This window comes from Mixophyes fleayi, chromosome 6 (assembly GCF_038048845.1).
Source record: "Mixophyes fleayi isolate aMixFle1 chromosome 6, aMixFle1.hap1, whole genome shotgun sequence".
In the NCBI taxonomy this organism is placed as follows: Eukaryota; Metazoa; Chordata; class Amphibia; order Anura; family Limnodynastidae; genus Mixophyes; species Mixophyes fleayi.
Genome location: NC_134407.1, coordinates 56,028,066 through 56,044,687, shown reverse-complemented (window position 1 = coordinate 56,044,687; position 16,622 = coordinate 56,028,066). Strand labels below are relative to the sequence as shown.

General features: G+C 40.8%; 1 protein-coding gene across 1 annotated transcript in view; it reads left to right on the top strand.

Annotated features, from left to right (window-relative positions):
* LRRC20 (leucine rich repeat containing 20) overlaps positions 1-16,622 on the top strand; it is a 373,282-nt gene that overhangs the window by 174,458 nt on the left and 182,202 nt on the right. The window contains exon 4 of the mRNA XM_075216594.1: positions 4,283-4,450. Coding sequence (XP_075072695.1) covers positions 4,283-4,450 — 168 coding nt within the window. The remainder of the gene's footprint in view (positions 1-4,282; positions 4,451-16,622) is intronic.

Here is a 16,622-nt window from a genome sequence, read left to right as displayed (position 1 = left end):
CCATCAATAACTAATATAATCTAAAACACAAAAGTAAAGTGGTAGGAGCAAGAAAGTTATGGACTGTGCCCTGATCACTTCTCTGACTGTTACAACCCATTTCCTGCTAGTCGTGTCTCTTCCTCCACTAACTTCAGTTCTCAGTCTGCCCACAAGGCCTGCTCATATCCCATGCTCTGACCTGCAGCTAAAACCATTTCCTCTCATATGGTTTAAATCTCTTATCTTTGTAACTTGCTCCTCTGAACAGCTGGTGGACATAATGAATGGTCCTTAGAATGTGTACGGGCAAGTATCTATGCCAGGTCATACATGCCAACCGGGGGAGAAGTCATGTGATGGGATAAGAGGGGGCGTTACCATAGCCCCGCCCCCACTAAAAATGTCAAAATTCACTGCATTGAATGTCGGGGACGTGGCTTAATGACACGATTAAGCCCCTTCCCCGCCATTCAATGCCGTAAATTTTGGTGAACCTGGGAGGTTTGCCTACTCGTCCGGGAGGACTCCCCGAAATTCGTCAGCCTCCCAGGAATTACAGGAGAGTAGGCAAGTATGTTCAAGGTACTCTTCTTCTGCCATGATGTATACTATTACCGAGGCTCCTCCACTAGCCAAACTAAATAGACTTTTTATAGGGTATTGTTTACTGCATGCAGTTATGAAGGACCTGTGACCACATCGAACATAACAAATTGAGCAGCGACAAGTTCAGGGCATTGTATCATATGTCTGAAGAAAGGAAGCTCAGCTGTGGATCAGAGAGTGACTCAAGACACTTGTGTCAGTGTTGGAGGTGTGCAAAATGAGTCTCCATTTGGTCCTAAGCAATGTTTCGATCTCTAGTAGTTGGGATTGTACAATGTTGGTGTCTCTGTCAGTGCAGTCTGAGCAATGTAGGGATCTCTGGCACTGGAGTCTGCATAGTGTATTTGCTCCCACTGGAGTCTATGCAAAGTGGAGTCTCTGGCATGTGAGAGCTGAGCAATCTTGGGGGGCTGTTTAATATCCAGTATAGTGAACAGTGGAAAGCTAATGTTAATTCACAGACTCCAATGCAACTCTCACTACGATATAAAATTCCTTAATATAGCATTACATTTTCAACAAATTGTCAAAATTTTCTAGTAGTAAATGTGATAAAGCATTTTATCATTAACTCGAAGACAGAACTATTGCTTTTGCAGGGGGAAGGGCAAGAATTTGCCAATCACTGCTCAGAACGTACCATATCATGGTTTGCAAAGGACATTTGTTTTGGAGAAGAGCCAAAAAAGCCTATCCTTTGCAGGTTATCCCAAATTACACTATAGTTGAAAACAGAAACATTCTAGAACATGGGTTGGGGTCCAGCTTAGTAGCTATATTTATTTTAATTTTTAAAGAATACAAACATAGACCTTATAAATTTAAATGACTAGCTTATTGTGTCCATGATGTCCAGAATAGTATTTAAGTCCAGTAGTGGCTAGGATATATCAAGTAGCCCCAATAGTGTTCAGTAATATCATACACGGCAGGGAAGAACATACTGTAATTTGTAGTAAATGCCTAGTAATATGCTTTGTGGAAGTAATACACAATATATAAGTAGCAGGTACCCCAGACAATGCAATGGCAGCATGGACTCTACACGCTATATCAGTAGTAGGGACTCCACACGCTATATCAGCTGTAGGGAACTCCACACGCTATATCAGTAGTAGGGAACTCCACACGCTATATCAGTAGTAGGGAACTCCACATGCTATATCAGTAGTAGAGGCTTCACACACTATACTAGCAGTAGGGACTGCACACACTATAGCAGCTGTTTTGTTTACTGACTATATGTGTAAAGTGCACACTTTTATGGATATTTTGAGTTGCATATATCTTATATGCATTTTACCCCCACTTAAAAATGCTCTACCTCCAGATTCTTGACTTAGACCAGTGGTTCCCAAACTTTTGCAGTTCGCGGCACCCTTAGAGTCTCCAAATTTTTTCAAGGCACCCCTCCAAAATAATTATTGAGCAGTCCTGTTTTAGAAGTAGTTGGGTCAAAAAATTGTAATAAGTATTTAGGTCAGGACAGAAATACTTATTTAGTTGTATGTAAAAATGCCCCCTCTGCATCCAGACACTCTGCCCTCAGGCACTCTGCACCCTCTGCATCCAGACACACTGCCCTCTCCTCTGCTCTGTCACGCTGTCCCCCCTCCTCTGCCCTCTCACACACTGTCCCCTCCTCTGCCCTCTCACGCTGTGTCCCCCTCCACTGCCCCTCTCACGCTGTGTCCCCCTCCTCTGCCCCGCTGTGCCTCTCCTCTGCCCCACTGTGCCCCTCCTCTGCTCTCTGTCCCCCTTCTCTGCCCTGCTGTCCCCATCCTCTGCCCCTCTGTCCCCCTCCTCTGCTCTCTGTCCCCCTCCTCTGCCCTGCTTTCACCATCCTCTGCTCTCTGTCCCCTTTCTCTGCCCTGCTGTCACCATCCTCTGCTCTCCTCCTCTGTCCCGCTGTCACCATCCTCTGTCCCCCTCCTCTGTCCCGCTGTCACCATCCTCTGTCCCCCTCCTCTGTCCCGCTGTCACCATCCTCTGTCCCTCTCCTCTGTCCTGCTGTCACCACCCTCTGTCCCCCTCCTCTGTCCCGCTGTCCCCCTCCTCTGTCCCACTGTCACCATCCTCTGCTCTCCTCCTTTGTCCTGCTGTCACCATCCTGTCACCAACCTCTGTCCCGCTGTCACCATCCTCTGCTCTCCTCCTCTGTCCCGCTGTCACCATCCTCTGTCCCCCTCCTCTGTTCCGCTGTCACCATCCTGTCACCAACCTCTGTCCCGCTGTCACCATCCTCTGCTCTCCTCCTCTGTCCCGCTGTCACCATCCTCTGTCCCCCTCCTCTGTCCCGCTGTCACCATTCTCTGTCACCCTCCTCTGTCCCGCTGTCACCGTCCTCTGTCCCCCTCCTTTGTCCCGCTGTCACCACCCTCTGTCCCCCTCCTCTGTCCCCCTCCTCTGTCCCATTGTCCCCCTCCTCTGTCCCATTGTCCCCCTCCTCTGTCCCACTGTCACCATCCTCTGCTCTCCTCCTCTGTCCCGCTGTCATCATCCTCTGCTCTCCTCCTCTGTCCCTCTATCACCATCCTCTGCTCTCCTCCTCTGTCCCGCTGTCACCATCCTCTGCTCTCCTCCTCTGTCCCGCTGTCACCAACCTCTGTACCGCTGTCACCATCCTCTGCTCTCCTCCTCTGTCCCACTGTCACCATCCTCTGTCCCCCTCCTCTGTCCCACTGTCACCATCCTCTGCTCTCCTCCTCTGTCCCGCTGTCACCATCCTGTCACCAACCTCTGTCCCGCTGTCACCATCCTCTGCTCTCCTCCTCTGTCCCGCTGTCACCATCCTCTGTCCCTCTCCTTTGCCACGATCCCTCTCACTCTGCCCCGCGCCAGGCGCCAGCCATAAAAAAAAAACCCCACATAAACTTACCAATCCGTCGGGCGCCGGGACCCAGCAACCTCCTCTCTCCTGCAGCTTGTTACTGACATTGATATTCAGTGACAGCTGCAGGAGAGAGGAGGCTGCTGGGTCCCGGCGCCCGGCGGATTGGTAAGTTTCTGTGTTTTGTTTTTTTTTATGTCTGGCCCGCGGCACCCCAGTGACAGCGCCGCGGCGCACAGTTTGGGAACCGCCGACTTAGACACTTGACTACCAGATTTAGACACATTTATCATTACAAAACATTGTCTTGTGATCAGAATATGAATTAACTTTAAAGTAAGCATACAGTGATAGAATTGTTCAATGCCTTTACTTCGTTTTCAATTTAACAGCTTACAATCATAGCAGTAGATGTTTCAGTCTACTCTGTTGCACTATTTGTGATAATTAATTCTATTTTTTCTGTCCTTGAAAATTCTAGCTAAGAAATTAGTGTTATTACTGGGAACTAAGTTTGCTTGACAGGGTCCACAATGGAAGTTCTAAATGACAGCGGACGACCTTTATTACCTTGGTCCTGTTTATGCATTCCCAAGTCTTTTAAAACATGTTATTAATCCATTAGAACACAAGCACATAATGGTCCCTTGTATGGACACATTGTTGACCACTATCGTCCTCCTTGCTCCCTCCTCCTCCTTAGTGTCTGGTTTAGCAACCATAATCTTCATTTTTACTACTGTACATTAGATTGTGGCATGTTTAAATAGACAATGTTAAGAACGTTTTTCATGTTGGTAAATATAAGTTGTCAGCAGTTTATTATTATGTGTGGACTTAATTAGATTTTTTGTTGTTTTTCAGAGCTCAATCTTGAAGGAAACCTATTTGAAAGACTTCCTGATGAAGCCAGTTCTCTGTGTAACCTCAAGGTGATCAATTTATCTAGAAATAAACTTGACAAATTCCCAGATGAGCTGACAAAAATACAATCTATTGAGAGCATCAACCTTGAAGGCAATCAGATCAAAGGTAAGTGGCAAGATAATGTTTGAAATGTCTTTCATTACGCAAATAGTACAATAATATAGCTGCACCAAAAATCAGTACTCTTCCAGACCATCCAGAAGGTCTAGAGTCCTGTTACAGCCACCTCTTGTGTTATTAAATTATACTCCTTCATAAAAGTTTATGCATTGTTTTTGAACTAATGTTTGTGTAATTCATTCTGTAAATAATTCTTATTCTTAAAATACTTTTAGATCAAATATCTAATAGGTCTATCTGTTAGCACCTGTGTAAAGGATACTTTAAAAGAACATTTTTAGATAAAGTGCCTGTGCATTACAAACATTGTCCTCGGTATACTTACTATAAATATTAAAGAGCTGAATGGGAGCCACATGGGACAGTGTGTGTACAAATGACTAACAAAGCATATTTTGAAAGATGTTACTTCCATGTACAGGTAGTACCTGCTGCCCTGAAAATGTCCTGTAATCTTTCATTTCTATTCAAAATCTCCAATAACACAACAACATGCATTTCACCCAGACTTACAATGTGATGAGTTTTGGGTAGAGGGAGGTGGTGTATCAACCAACGTTTGATTGAATAGCAGTCATAATAATTTCTTGCCATGGGCACAGAATTGAGAACATTGTTTTGCATATGTACAGTATTTTAAGAGACAGCACCTGTTTCTTGTATGTCATGCATACCAGAATAATAAATGTTGTCCTGTATATGGATAAATATCCACAGAAAGGAGCAGCATAAAGCATGGATGTTGTGGTGCTGGGACTTTCTTTACATATGACTCCATATTGTGAATAGAATTAATCTGATATGTAGACAATGCTGATCATTCATGTTCATAGATTACATTTGACTAAATTACAATGCACTATGAATATAATCATTTCATACCTTTAGTTCACCACTTTTAAATACTAGATTGATTATTATTTCTTAATGTAAAAAATTATGATTTTGTATGAAGAGTTAAGTTAGTCTTGCACCTAATGCTGTTATATACATGCCCCATGTTGTCAGGATTTGTCCTGTTTTCTGATGTCTGGCAGGCTTTGTGGATTTTTCAATTCAATTTAAGTGTTACCTTACCATAATCTGCATTTATTAAAAGGCACCTTTTAAACTACTTATACTGCAAGGTCAGAGATATGGAGACTTATTGCATTTCTTCGACTTAGAGATGGAAATGATTCTGATGAATGTTTTATGAATTATTTGAGTAATCTATGTCATTAGCTCCTGTACATATGAGAGAGGCCCTTATCTGAATATAAAGTGGAGAATATTGTTTCAGAAATGTGTGTGTAATTTTTCCTTGTGTGTTTTCACTGTGTAAATCCTTAATGCTTGAATGATATTCACCTTCATGATCAGAATACATTTTATTTTTTTGGAGGGGGGGGGGTGCCTGTTTTAATGGAAAAAAACTTTTATAATTTTTGTTTATCCAAGCAAATTTTATATATGTTTTTCTCGGACATTAAGGGCTTTCTTTTGGAAGCACACTGGTACCTGAAATACTCTGTATGCTTCCAAAAATGATAGTAGCTATCTTTTTATATTATGGCCTTTATACAGAAGAAAAATCGGCAACCGTGTCAAAAAAATTACAATTATCAGTGGTACTTCTCAAAGCAACTGGCATGTCAGCTAGCAATAGATTGCATTTATGAGTGATCTATTAATGCAGTGGCGCAGAGTAGAGCTGCATTAGCTCTCCCCAGCCTTGACATGACTCTCTTACTCCCTGGTAGAGATCACAGTGACATCAAAAGCAAATGCAGTATGGAAAAAATGTTTTTACATTGGGATATACACTGATCAGCCACAACAATAAAACCGCATGACTAATATTGTATGGGTTCAACTTGTGATGCAAAAACAGCTCTGACCCATTGAGGCATGGACTCCACAAGATCTCTGAAGGTGTCCTGTGGTATCTGTCTCCAAGACGTTCGCAGAAGATCCTTTAAGTCGCGAGGTGGTTCCTCCGTGGCTTGAACTTGTTTCTCATGCACATCTGACAGATGCTTGATCGGATTGAGATCTGGGGAATTTGGCTGCCAAATCAACACCTTGAACTCTTTGTCATGTTCCTCAAACCATTCTTGAACAATATTTGCAGTGTGGTGGTGTGCATTATCCTGCTGAAAGAGAACACTGCCAGCAAAGAATGCCGTTGCCATGAAGGGGTGTCCAGAGCATCACATTGCCTCTGCCGTATTTCCTTCTTTCCATAGTAAATCCTGGTGCCATTTCTTAGCACACACACCTAGCCGTCCGTATGATGTAAATGAAAACATGATTCATCTGACCAAAGCACCTTCTTCCATTGCTGGATGGTTAAGTTCTGGTGCTCATGTGTCCATTGTATGCACTTTCGGCAGTGGACAGGGGTCATTATTGGCAGTCTGACCAGTCTGCGGTAATGCAGCCCCATATGCAGCAAGCTGAAAATGTGCTGTCTGTTCTGACACCTTTCTAACATAGCCATTAACTTTTTTAGCAATTTGTGCTCTTCTGTGCGATTGGACCAGATTGGCTAGATTTCCTTCTTCACGCACATAAATGAGCCTTGGGCACCCATGACCTTGTCACCGGGTTCACCGGTTGTTTTTTCTTGGACCACTTTTGGTTGGTACTAAACACTGCATACCGGGAACACCCCACAAGACCTGCTGTTTTGGAGATTTTCCTGCATCATCTTCCAGAACTGACTGTTCACTTACTGCCTAATATATCCCACCCTTGACAGGTGCCATTGTAACGAGATTATCAATGTGGTTTTAATGTTGTGGCTGATCAGTGTATTGTGTTCTCCATGCATAATATACATGCATCGATTAGGTCACTGGGGCGAGAATAAAATGTTTTTTGGGCATAGTGCTGGAACTGGAAGCTGTCATTGGTTCCAGCACTAGTAAAAAAAATGGCCCCTGAAGTGCTGACATTTATCACTGCAGTTTATAAAGAGAAGCTCATTGAAGTCTGAATCACAGATTATATATGTTAGCTTTCATAAAAGTGGTTAAAAGGAAATGCTAACTTCAGAAAATTAAGTCTTGTTGATTTGTTTATTTTTATTATGTTTGCTTATCTTTGCACATAAGAATCTGCCTGGAAATGTATATGTAATTATCTGAAGGTGTTCACCTTTATCTATACCTTCCAGCTGTCCTAATCTAGGTGGGACAGTGCCGATTATCAGGACTTTGTCGAAGTTTGGGTACAGTTGGTAGGTATGTCCCATTGTCCCATCTCATTTCAATGCTGACATTGAAGCAGTGTTTTTAAGGGAGGGGAGGAGGGTTGGGGATTGCGGACCCCAATGTAGCATGGACACGCCCTGTGAGTGAGTTGTGGCCACGCTATCTGGCATACATACTTTGTCCTGATTCCCTAACTAAAAAAGTAAGTGCGAAGTATGCTTTAGTTATAACAACATTTATGAATTAACCATCTTATTGCACAGAGAACATTTATTTGGCTACACTACCTTGGTGTCCAGAGACCAAGGAAGGACATGAAGTTTGCCTATTTGTATAGAATTATATAGTATAGTCTAATACTAATCTCTAGCACAAGAGCAACCAGTGATCCTGGATTGCTGTATGCCCAGTTTTTTCTCTGACTCCTGAGAGTAAGATATTTTGGTTGTATTTAACTCTATCAGAATGGCTGTTTACTAGTGGGATAGTCTTGGATGTCAGGAATATATTGGTATTGGCATATGTCACACTATTACATTGCAGAGTTTCTAAAAGCATAATAATAGATAATTAGAGTTTTATCATAATACATCTAACCCTCTTGGGTTGTTATTGCCATCTTTGTTTGAATACTGTACAAAAGTCCTGATCCAGAGAATAGGGAAAAAAAACATTTGGAGGAAAAAGAAAAAATCCTGACCTCACATTGGCAATGTGATTAACATATAGTAGTATTATATATGTTAATACCAGCAGCCATGTATGTTCTGTTGTTTTAGGAAGATGTCCAAATCTAACTTAAATCTATTTACAGTACTTGGCCATACCATTTACTGGTAATTGAGGAGTAAATCTACTCCTGAACAAACCATGGTGCAGTGCAAGCAGGGAAATATATAGAAGTGATCCAAAGCAAAACTCTGTAGCATTTTGATTACGATATTAGTCCAGTTGGCTCAGTGATAGGCAGCTTGATACACTTAAGGGGCCGCATGGTGCAACCCTCTAACCTTCAAAAGGGTGCCTCATTACCATTAATCTCGGTAATAAGTTCAATCAATACATTTAATCAAAGAAGGTGACACCTATCTAATAACAGTAGCAGGCATTTTATACAAGTGTTACAAGCTATAACATACAAATCTGACAGTAAAGCAGGAAGGAGTGTGAGGCTGCAGGTATAGGCTCGGAGGCCCATCACTGAGACTATGAATTATCTTTTATATATACAACTTTTTAAATTTGTTTTACAAGATTAGTTTTCATAAATCCATGCTGGCTTTTGCTGATTTACATTACTTTCTAGAATATTTTCTTGAATATGGTCCCTTAATAGCCCCTCAAATATTTATTACACTAGTGATATTGAACATAATAGAGATATTATGTATGTATAGTTACAGACAGAGAACGCAATCCATTTTAATATAGGCTAGAACAGAACTACAGTGAGTACAGGAAGTGAACGGACGTGAGTTCCAGGTTGCTGTCCCTCGCTCTCCCTTTCACTGCCCCGCTCTGCTCTCAAAAGAGCAGAACTGAGGTCTCTTCCGAACTGAATAAACATAAATTGCATATTTTGTAAAACGCACATCATTTGGGCATACGTACGTCCTTATTCAGCTACGAGTGTTTCTGAAGAAACCTCTCTTATTGAATACAGGTCTATACACCCTGCTCTGACAGGCACTATACACAGCTGGATATATTCAACACATGAGGAATATAAAGTTCCAGCAGAACACCAAGAAAAAGAAAAATTCAATTATCGTCATCTGTTAATAGTAGTCAATAATGGAAAAACCAAAAAAATTTCCTTTTGTTTTTTTCAATGAAATACATATATCAGGATGTTACTGTCTACTGTACATAAAATTCATTTTTACAATTGCTCCTGATTGCAAACACATGTTTTAGCATGCATACTGTCATCACTATCACACATATCAGCATTTACATTCCTTAGTGAATCAGGTAGTTTCATTAACAACAACACTAGCTCTGTACGTTGTATACAAAGAAAATGTGAAAATATTGAATACATCTGCCTAGTAACTAAACTAAACTAAACGGAATGAACATGTTCCCTGTGGTTTGACTATTGATATACTTAATATTTTTTGGGATTGGGCCTACTCTCTTTGGCACAACAACTCTATTCATCCTACAACAATTACTATTCATCCTGTGCCCTAAAGGACGTATAACCATGAATATTAATAACCAGATCACATGAACTATCAAACTATGTTTCAGCAACACCATGTCCTCAAATGCTAACATATTGAACACCCCTATTTTGCAGTTGTAGCATTTGTGAAAATACACTTAAACTATTTTATCTGTACAATTTTTAAAAAAATGTGTTTCCTTTCTGTAATTTGTAAATCAAGTTGTTATTTCACACCCCATTTCCAGATGTGTCATCATAAAACACAGCTTACTACTAGCAGACAGCAAAACGGTAAAATCATACTTGCCAACATTTGTATTTCTTTTTCCGGGAGATGCCGGCTGGGACGTGGGCGTGCAGGGGGCGGGGCGCCGAAATTGCGTCTTTTTGGCCCCGCCCCTGTCACGGGGCTAAACGTCGCGATTCCGGGTGAATCGCGGCGTTTAAACCGAATTCTATCCACTTCCTTTCAGGGAGATTGCCACACTCGTTCGGGAGACTCTCGCAAAATGCGGGAGTCTCCCAGACATTCCGGGAGAGTTGGCAAGTATGCGTAAAATACATACTAATAAACATGGTGGGTATTATTTACCTTTTTTTTGTAGACCATATACACGGATTTATTCATGCATACTTCCTCTGCTCAGTTGAACTCACAATCATACCCGGATCATCCATTAGGCAACCTAAGCTCCTATACAGGGCACGTGGTCACTGAAAGGCCCACATTACCCTAACCCATTTTTATAGTTTTGTTTTTTTTTACAAATGGGGAGTAGAAGGGGGGCCAAACCGGTGTGTTGCCCCATGGGGTCTTAATTCGGCTCTGCCTACAATATGTTTTGGTGCCTAGGAGAAACGTCTTTGTCCAAGGTCACAGGGAACTAAAACCAGTAGTCAAATCAAGGGTCTCTAACAATGTATCACAATGTCATTGTTGTGTTGTCAGCATTCAATCCATCAACTGCTGAGCTATTTTGTCTACATATAAGATACAAATAGACACCTGTGGGGAACAATAGAGGAATTTATCCACATAGATTTATACAACAAACATAAAATAAATACAGTTTTAAAGGAGATGAGGATAAGGGGATTTGGAAGGAAGTCACTGCTGCTGAATGAGTTTGATCTCAGTGTGAATTGCAAAGATTAAGGCAAGTTCCTAAGAGAATTCTTTGTTCACAAGAACGCCAAAGCTTCTTTTGTGCATTAAACATTGAATGGAAACATATCAAAAGGCACACTGTGCTTCTTTTAATTTGTCATACTGCATAATTAGTTCAGTTTTTTCATTATTTTTGCTTTACAACACCACACAGGTATTAGTGCAATAATATATCTAGCTTTATTTCTGAGATCCAGATTAACATATTTTGAATTCTACAGATGTTGCTACCTAGAAAATAGTAATGTAAATGTAGCATATAATTGGGAGTAACTTCAGTTGGTAGGACACATATCATCACCATAGACTTCCTATTGGCTGGACAACTGATCTCATCCTGATATTAAAGTTGCGTAAAGATAGTTTACTCCCGCTGTTGAATTTTCTAGACATTGGTGCATGAAAAATGCATACTTTAGGATCCCACCATTCTTCCAGACGGCCGGAGGGAGCACAATTTAAGCTGTTGACCATAATGACTTACTATAAGCATTGCTTAAAACAGGCACTGTTTCTTTTCATCGCATTACAATTTAGACTGCTAGTTGGCTTCTGATTGTTACCAGTGAGTGTAAAAGATTCAGGCGGTGTCAGGCTCATGTAGGCATATGTGGAGAGACATGCTCTTCCAGCCATGTCTTACAGTGTAATAAAAGAGCATGAATGGAAGTAAATCTGCAGCATTGCCTGTTAGTGTGCATACAGATGTAGCAAGCATTAAAGTGACACCTGATGCATCACAGGTTTAATGCAATGCTCAATTCCTGAGTTACAATTTTGCTTTGTGGTACTTTAGTATATAGCATCGATGCTACAACCTAGGTTGGCTACCATTAAAGCAGGGGGAAACGAGAACATGCTAACCCTGCGAAAGCGGCACCAAGCTCCGCCAGGCCAGTACAGGATGGAATTCCTTAAGGAAATCAGGCCTGCAGAAAATGTACTTCCCCCTCTCATCTCTGTGCAAACTAACCTAATGCTGAGTAGTTCTGGGACATTCTACTGTGATTGTGTGGAGCAATGCAAGACAATTCTACAATCTTAGGCAGTGCGGAAAGATATGTGTCATTTTAAAATATAATTGTAATATATTTTAATCATGGTGCTCCAATTTACAGAATAATCCCTTCTCTGTAAAACTCAAAATAATAGCTCTTATATATGTATGTAAATATTTATGAAACTTTAAAAATGTAACTTTCCCCTTGTGTTGGTCAGTGAGAGTACAGGCAGTTTTGCTGTCAGACAGATATCCTAGGATATGACTAGGGGTGTTACTAGAATTTATCAGGTTTTTTTGGGAAGCATCACAGCAGCAAGCCCATTAAGCTCCCTGATGACCATGGACACAGCGCTATGGTCCTCGGAGGAGAGCACAGAGGAGAGCAGGGCACAGTGACACCAAAAAGTTTACTAACTGGTAAAGCCTCTAGCTCTACATTCGGTTATAGTATGTATACAGATGTTGCAGGGCACAGAAACTGATCCTGAACTTAGAAACTAGACAAAAGAACTGAGACGTTGTTTCTGTATTTTGTCCACATTGATATTTTTGAATAGAGTATTACATTGGATTCACTGCCACCTAACTAAATTCGATGTAGCAGCAACCACATGTGCATTAGTGACTGTGCATATGTTGTATCAGATTGTCACTAGCCTTTATTAGGAACTTAGCTATACATAACTTCATAGTTTTCTTGTTGGTCGTCTGATCTTAAGTGTGTTTAGTGAGTTATTGTTGGAAGGTGGGACACTTCCCTAATTTCCAGGTCATATGGCAGCAAATAAGAGTATTTATTACTCACAAGAGGAAGAACGCTGATCCTAAAGGGCCTGTTAGTAAGTCTAAACACTAGTTCTGGTCATATATGGAAGAGATACACTACCAAATAAGTATCTGCTCTCTCTGGGCTCTTCTCCACGCGCTCATCTTGCATAGTAATAAGTCCAAAAGAAGATGCCAGTGTCATCCTACTATTGTACATCATAAATTACATTACTTTTTATGGTCAGGAAAGGAGGGGGAAAGGTGGAGCTGAGTTAGCACTGCTTGCATATGATGTTTAGCATACTGGTTATGCTATAATGTGGTCCTTCTCTTGTGTTAATGGGTAAGGGAAAAAATTGTACTTTTGGATGCTTATTCAAAAATAGTCTACAGTTAATACATAAAACCCCACACCTGCTCTAGGCGACAAGTCCTTTTTAATATAGTGAACTCCACCCAATAGTAAGTGTTGAGAGTGTGCCGTGAAAAGGAAAGATTAAATTCTCACTCCAGGCTTACCACTGCAAAATTGTGGTGTAAAAGTAAATATTTGATATATTTATGGTATGAAAAAAAACAATATTTTTACTTCTCCATAAAAGTGGATGCTAAGCATAGTGAACATAGTACAATTAGTATGAATGGTATAGCGGAAAAGTAATTTCTTAGTGTTAAATTGGATACACAGTACAGAGAATGTCCCACAATGAGATATCTGTAACATTTTCACCAACGACTGAAAGTCCCGATGAGCATGCTGATTCATGTGTGCATAACTACACGGTTTACCTTCAGATCTGTGCTCTTCATCTTTCATAACAATCTGCTGAAAAGATCTTGACTCTATGAAAATCTGCCTACACTGCTGGTCATGAGTGCATACACACTTCAGAATTTGCCTGACATCGTTGATAGTGATTTCTAGTCAGTTTATAAAATCAAACGATACAATGGGCTTTGGTACGACAAAACTAGAGCAGTGTCAAACAGATCACATTCTGTCAAATTGTGGGAACTTTTACATATACAGTACATTTGTGAATGTTAATAGTAGCTCTTTTATATAATATTTATTATATCCCAACCACACCATGGAGCAGAATTAATTGTCACGGTCCACCCCTATCTATGGACTATATATTTGGTGGAATGTGGTATTTACTAATGCACTGCAATTGCAAATTAAAAGTAGAACTTTTAAGTTTGCATAATGGCTTATTCCTCCATGAAACTCAATTTGAGTAAAATTCAACCGCAACTTCACTCATCTCTTCTTCAAATCCTCAGTCTGTATAGCTACATGTACCATTTGGTAAGATACATACAATTATTTTTTTAAAAAAATAAATAATTATTATTATTATTATTAATTTTTATTTATAGGGCGCCACAAAGTATCCGTAGCGCCGTACAAGGACAAACAATGGCACAGTACAAGGTGAAACAGCACAGTACAAGTAACAGTAAGCACTATAACTCTGGGGGCTCAGGCACAGCATGAAAGAGAGGAAGGGAGGGGAAAAGTGAGTATGGGCAGGTAACTATGGCCCAAGAGGGTGGACACGGATGACAGGTTGAGAGTCACTGAGGGGACTGGAGAGAAGCGAGAGGAGACAGAGGGCAGAGGGATCGAGAGGAGGTGAGCTGAGTAGCTGGAGAGCGCAGTTAAAAGTGATGGAAACAGGAGGTAGGAGAGCCCTGCTCAAAGGCGCGAACAATCTAAAGGGAGGGGAAGACAGACAGACACATGGATGAGACGGAGAAACGGAGACGGAGTCGAGGAAGGGGGAGAAGGGAAGAAGGGATGAGAAAGAGAGGTAGCCGACTGGTGGGAGTTTAGGCATGAGACTGGAAGGCTTTAAGGAAAAGGTGGGTTTTTAATGTTCGTTTGAAAGAGGACAGATTAGGGGAAGTTCTGATGGAGCGGGGGAGCTTGTTCCAATGGAGGGGAGCGGCGCGGGAGAAGTCTTGGATACGTGCGTGAGAGGAGGTAATCAGAGGGGAAGAGAGGCGACGATCGTGGGACAATCGCAGTGGGCGATCAATAATTGAATTACTGTGGTCTCCAATCATTTCCCACAGACTGCCAAGTACCAAAACCTGACATGTTAATTTAGCAACCAATTAGCATGAAATTAATTGCAATTCATCTGATCACTCTTCATGACATTGTGGAGTATATGCAAATTGCCATTATAAAATCTGAGGCAGCAGACTTTGTGAAAAACTCAAAACTTTTGGCCATGACTGTTGATACTGTGTCAGAGGAAAACAAGAAAAACATCAATGGAAAACTTAAAAGTAGAAACATGAAAGAGGGTAGAGCGAAAGGTAAAGTATTGTAGAACAGTAAAGAACCAACCCCATGTTGAAAGCACTACGGCTCTTCCTACATCCCATGGGGCTGGTTCTTGTTAGAGGGGGCTCAGCACAATTTTCAGCACAGGGTTGGGGAACGGTTGGTTTGTTATTATTTAGCAGGGGTACCCCTTCCTCGTATCCCCCTGCTATAGTACTACCCACCCCAACAGGTTTGCCTAGTGTTGGTTTTCATGAAATCGGGGACCCCACACTTTTATTTTCTTCCTATTTCATGGAAGTTAGCAGTAGGCTGGCAGCACTAGGGTTACTATTGTTTATAGGGGGAGACCCCAGACTTTTTTTTTAATGTTCTATTTTTAATAGTATACAGCCCGCAAGCCCGGCAGCTGTATAGCCACCAGACCCGCTCGCATTGCCGTCTTAATGCCGGCAGTGTGATTGTCTGCATTTTTACTGTCGCCAATCACACTGTCAGTATTTTATATGTGTCGGGATTTCTTTCATGTAGGTATTTAGGCTGTTGGTATTTATTGCCTGTCATTGTTTACAAGATAAGGTATTTCCTAACTGTCAATGTTTTAAGTGTCAACATATTAGTGTCAGTATTGTTTGTGTCAATATTGTTTGTATAGGAAATATGATTACAACCCGGGAGTTGCAGTGTTCTAAGGCCTGCAGAAACTGCACCATGCATACTGTGTTTAAGATGCATCACATCATTAGCAGTGTACCAGGAAAATTGAGTTGAAAATGTTAGCAACTCTACTAAAGTCAAACATATGTAATGGTACACTTGTAATGATTATTCACCCTGCCCTGTGGAACACTGTTTTAAATTACTAATACACCAAAAATGTAAAATTGGTTAATAAAATACAGCTACTGATAACATTTACAAATATACATGTAAATGCTCAAGGAACTTTTCAGAACAGAAGATATGTAAGTAATGTTGTGATGGCGATTACGATGGGAAACTAACATATCTATGAGCATAAATCCTGACAGGAAAACATATTGTAAGTTACTTTGCACAACTAATTTACAACTGAAATTATTATTACTGGTCACACTAGGGCTATATAGAAAAAAAACATCATATTATCATGAAAATACTCTATATTCTTTGTGAAAAATTAAATAAATAATTGTATATATTGAAAATAATCTAAAATTTATTGTAGCATGCTTCTTTTACCCTGGTAAGCCTTACATCTGTGGCACTAAGGGCTGTAGCTAATAACGGTGCCTGCAGTATAGCTGTAATTTACAGAATAAAACACAGGCTTGTCTACGTGGGTTATATTGAGGAGGGGCCAATCAACAATTTAACAAAATTCAGTGTATTTATAAAGTTTTCAACTCTTGCCTATTTTATACAATATAAATCAACCACCCTTGTAATCCCACCACCATAGACCAATCATTGGGATGTGGCTGAAGGTGATTTTGAGGGATGTTGGAAATAAATAACCTGTGGTAGTATAAGAGAATTATGTTTTGTACAGTATTTCTTTCGGTTGTGA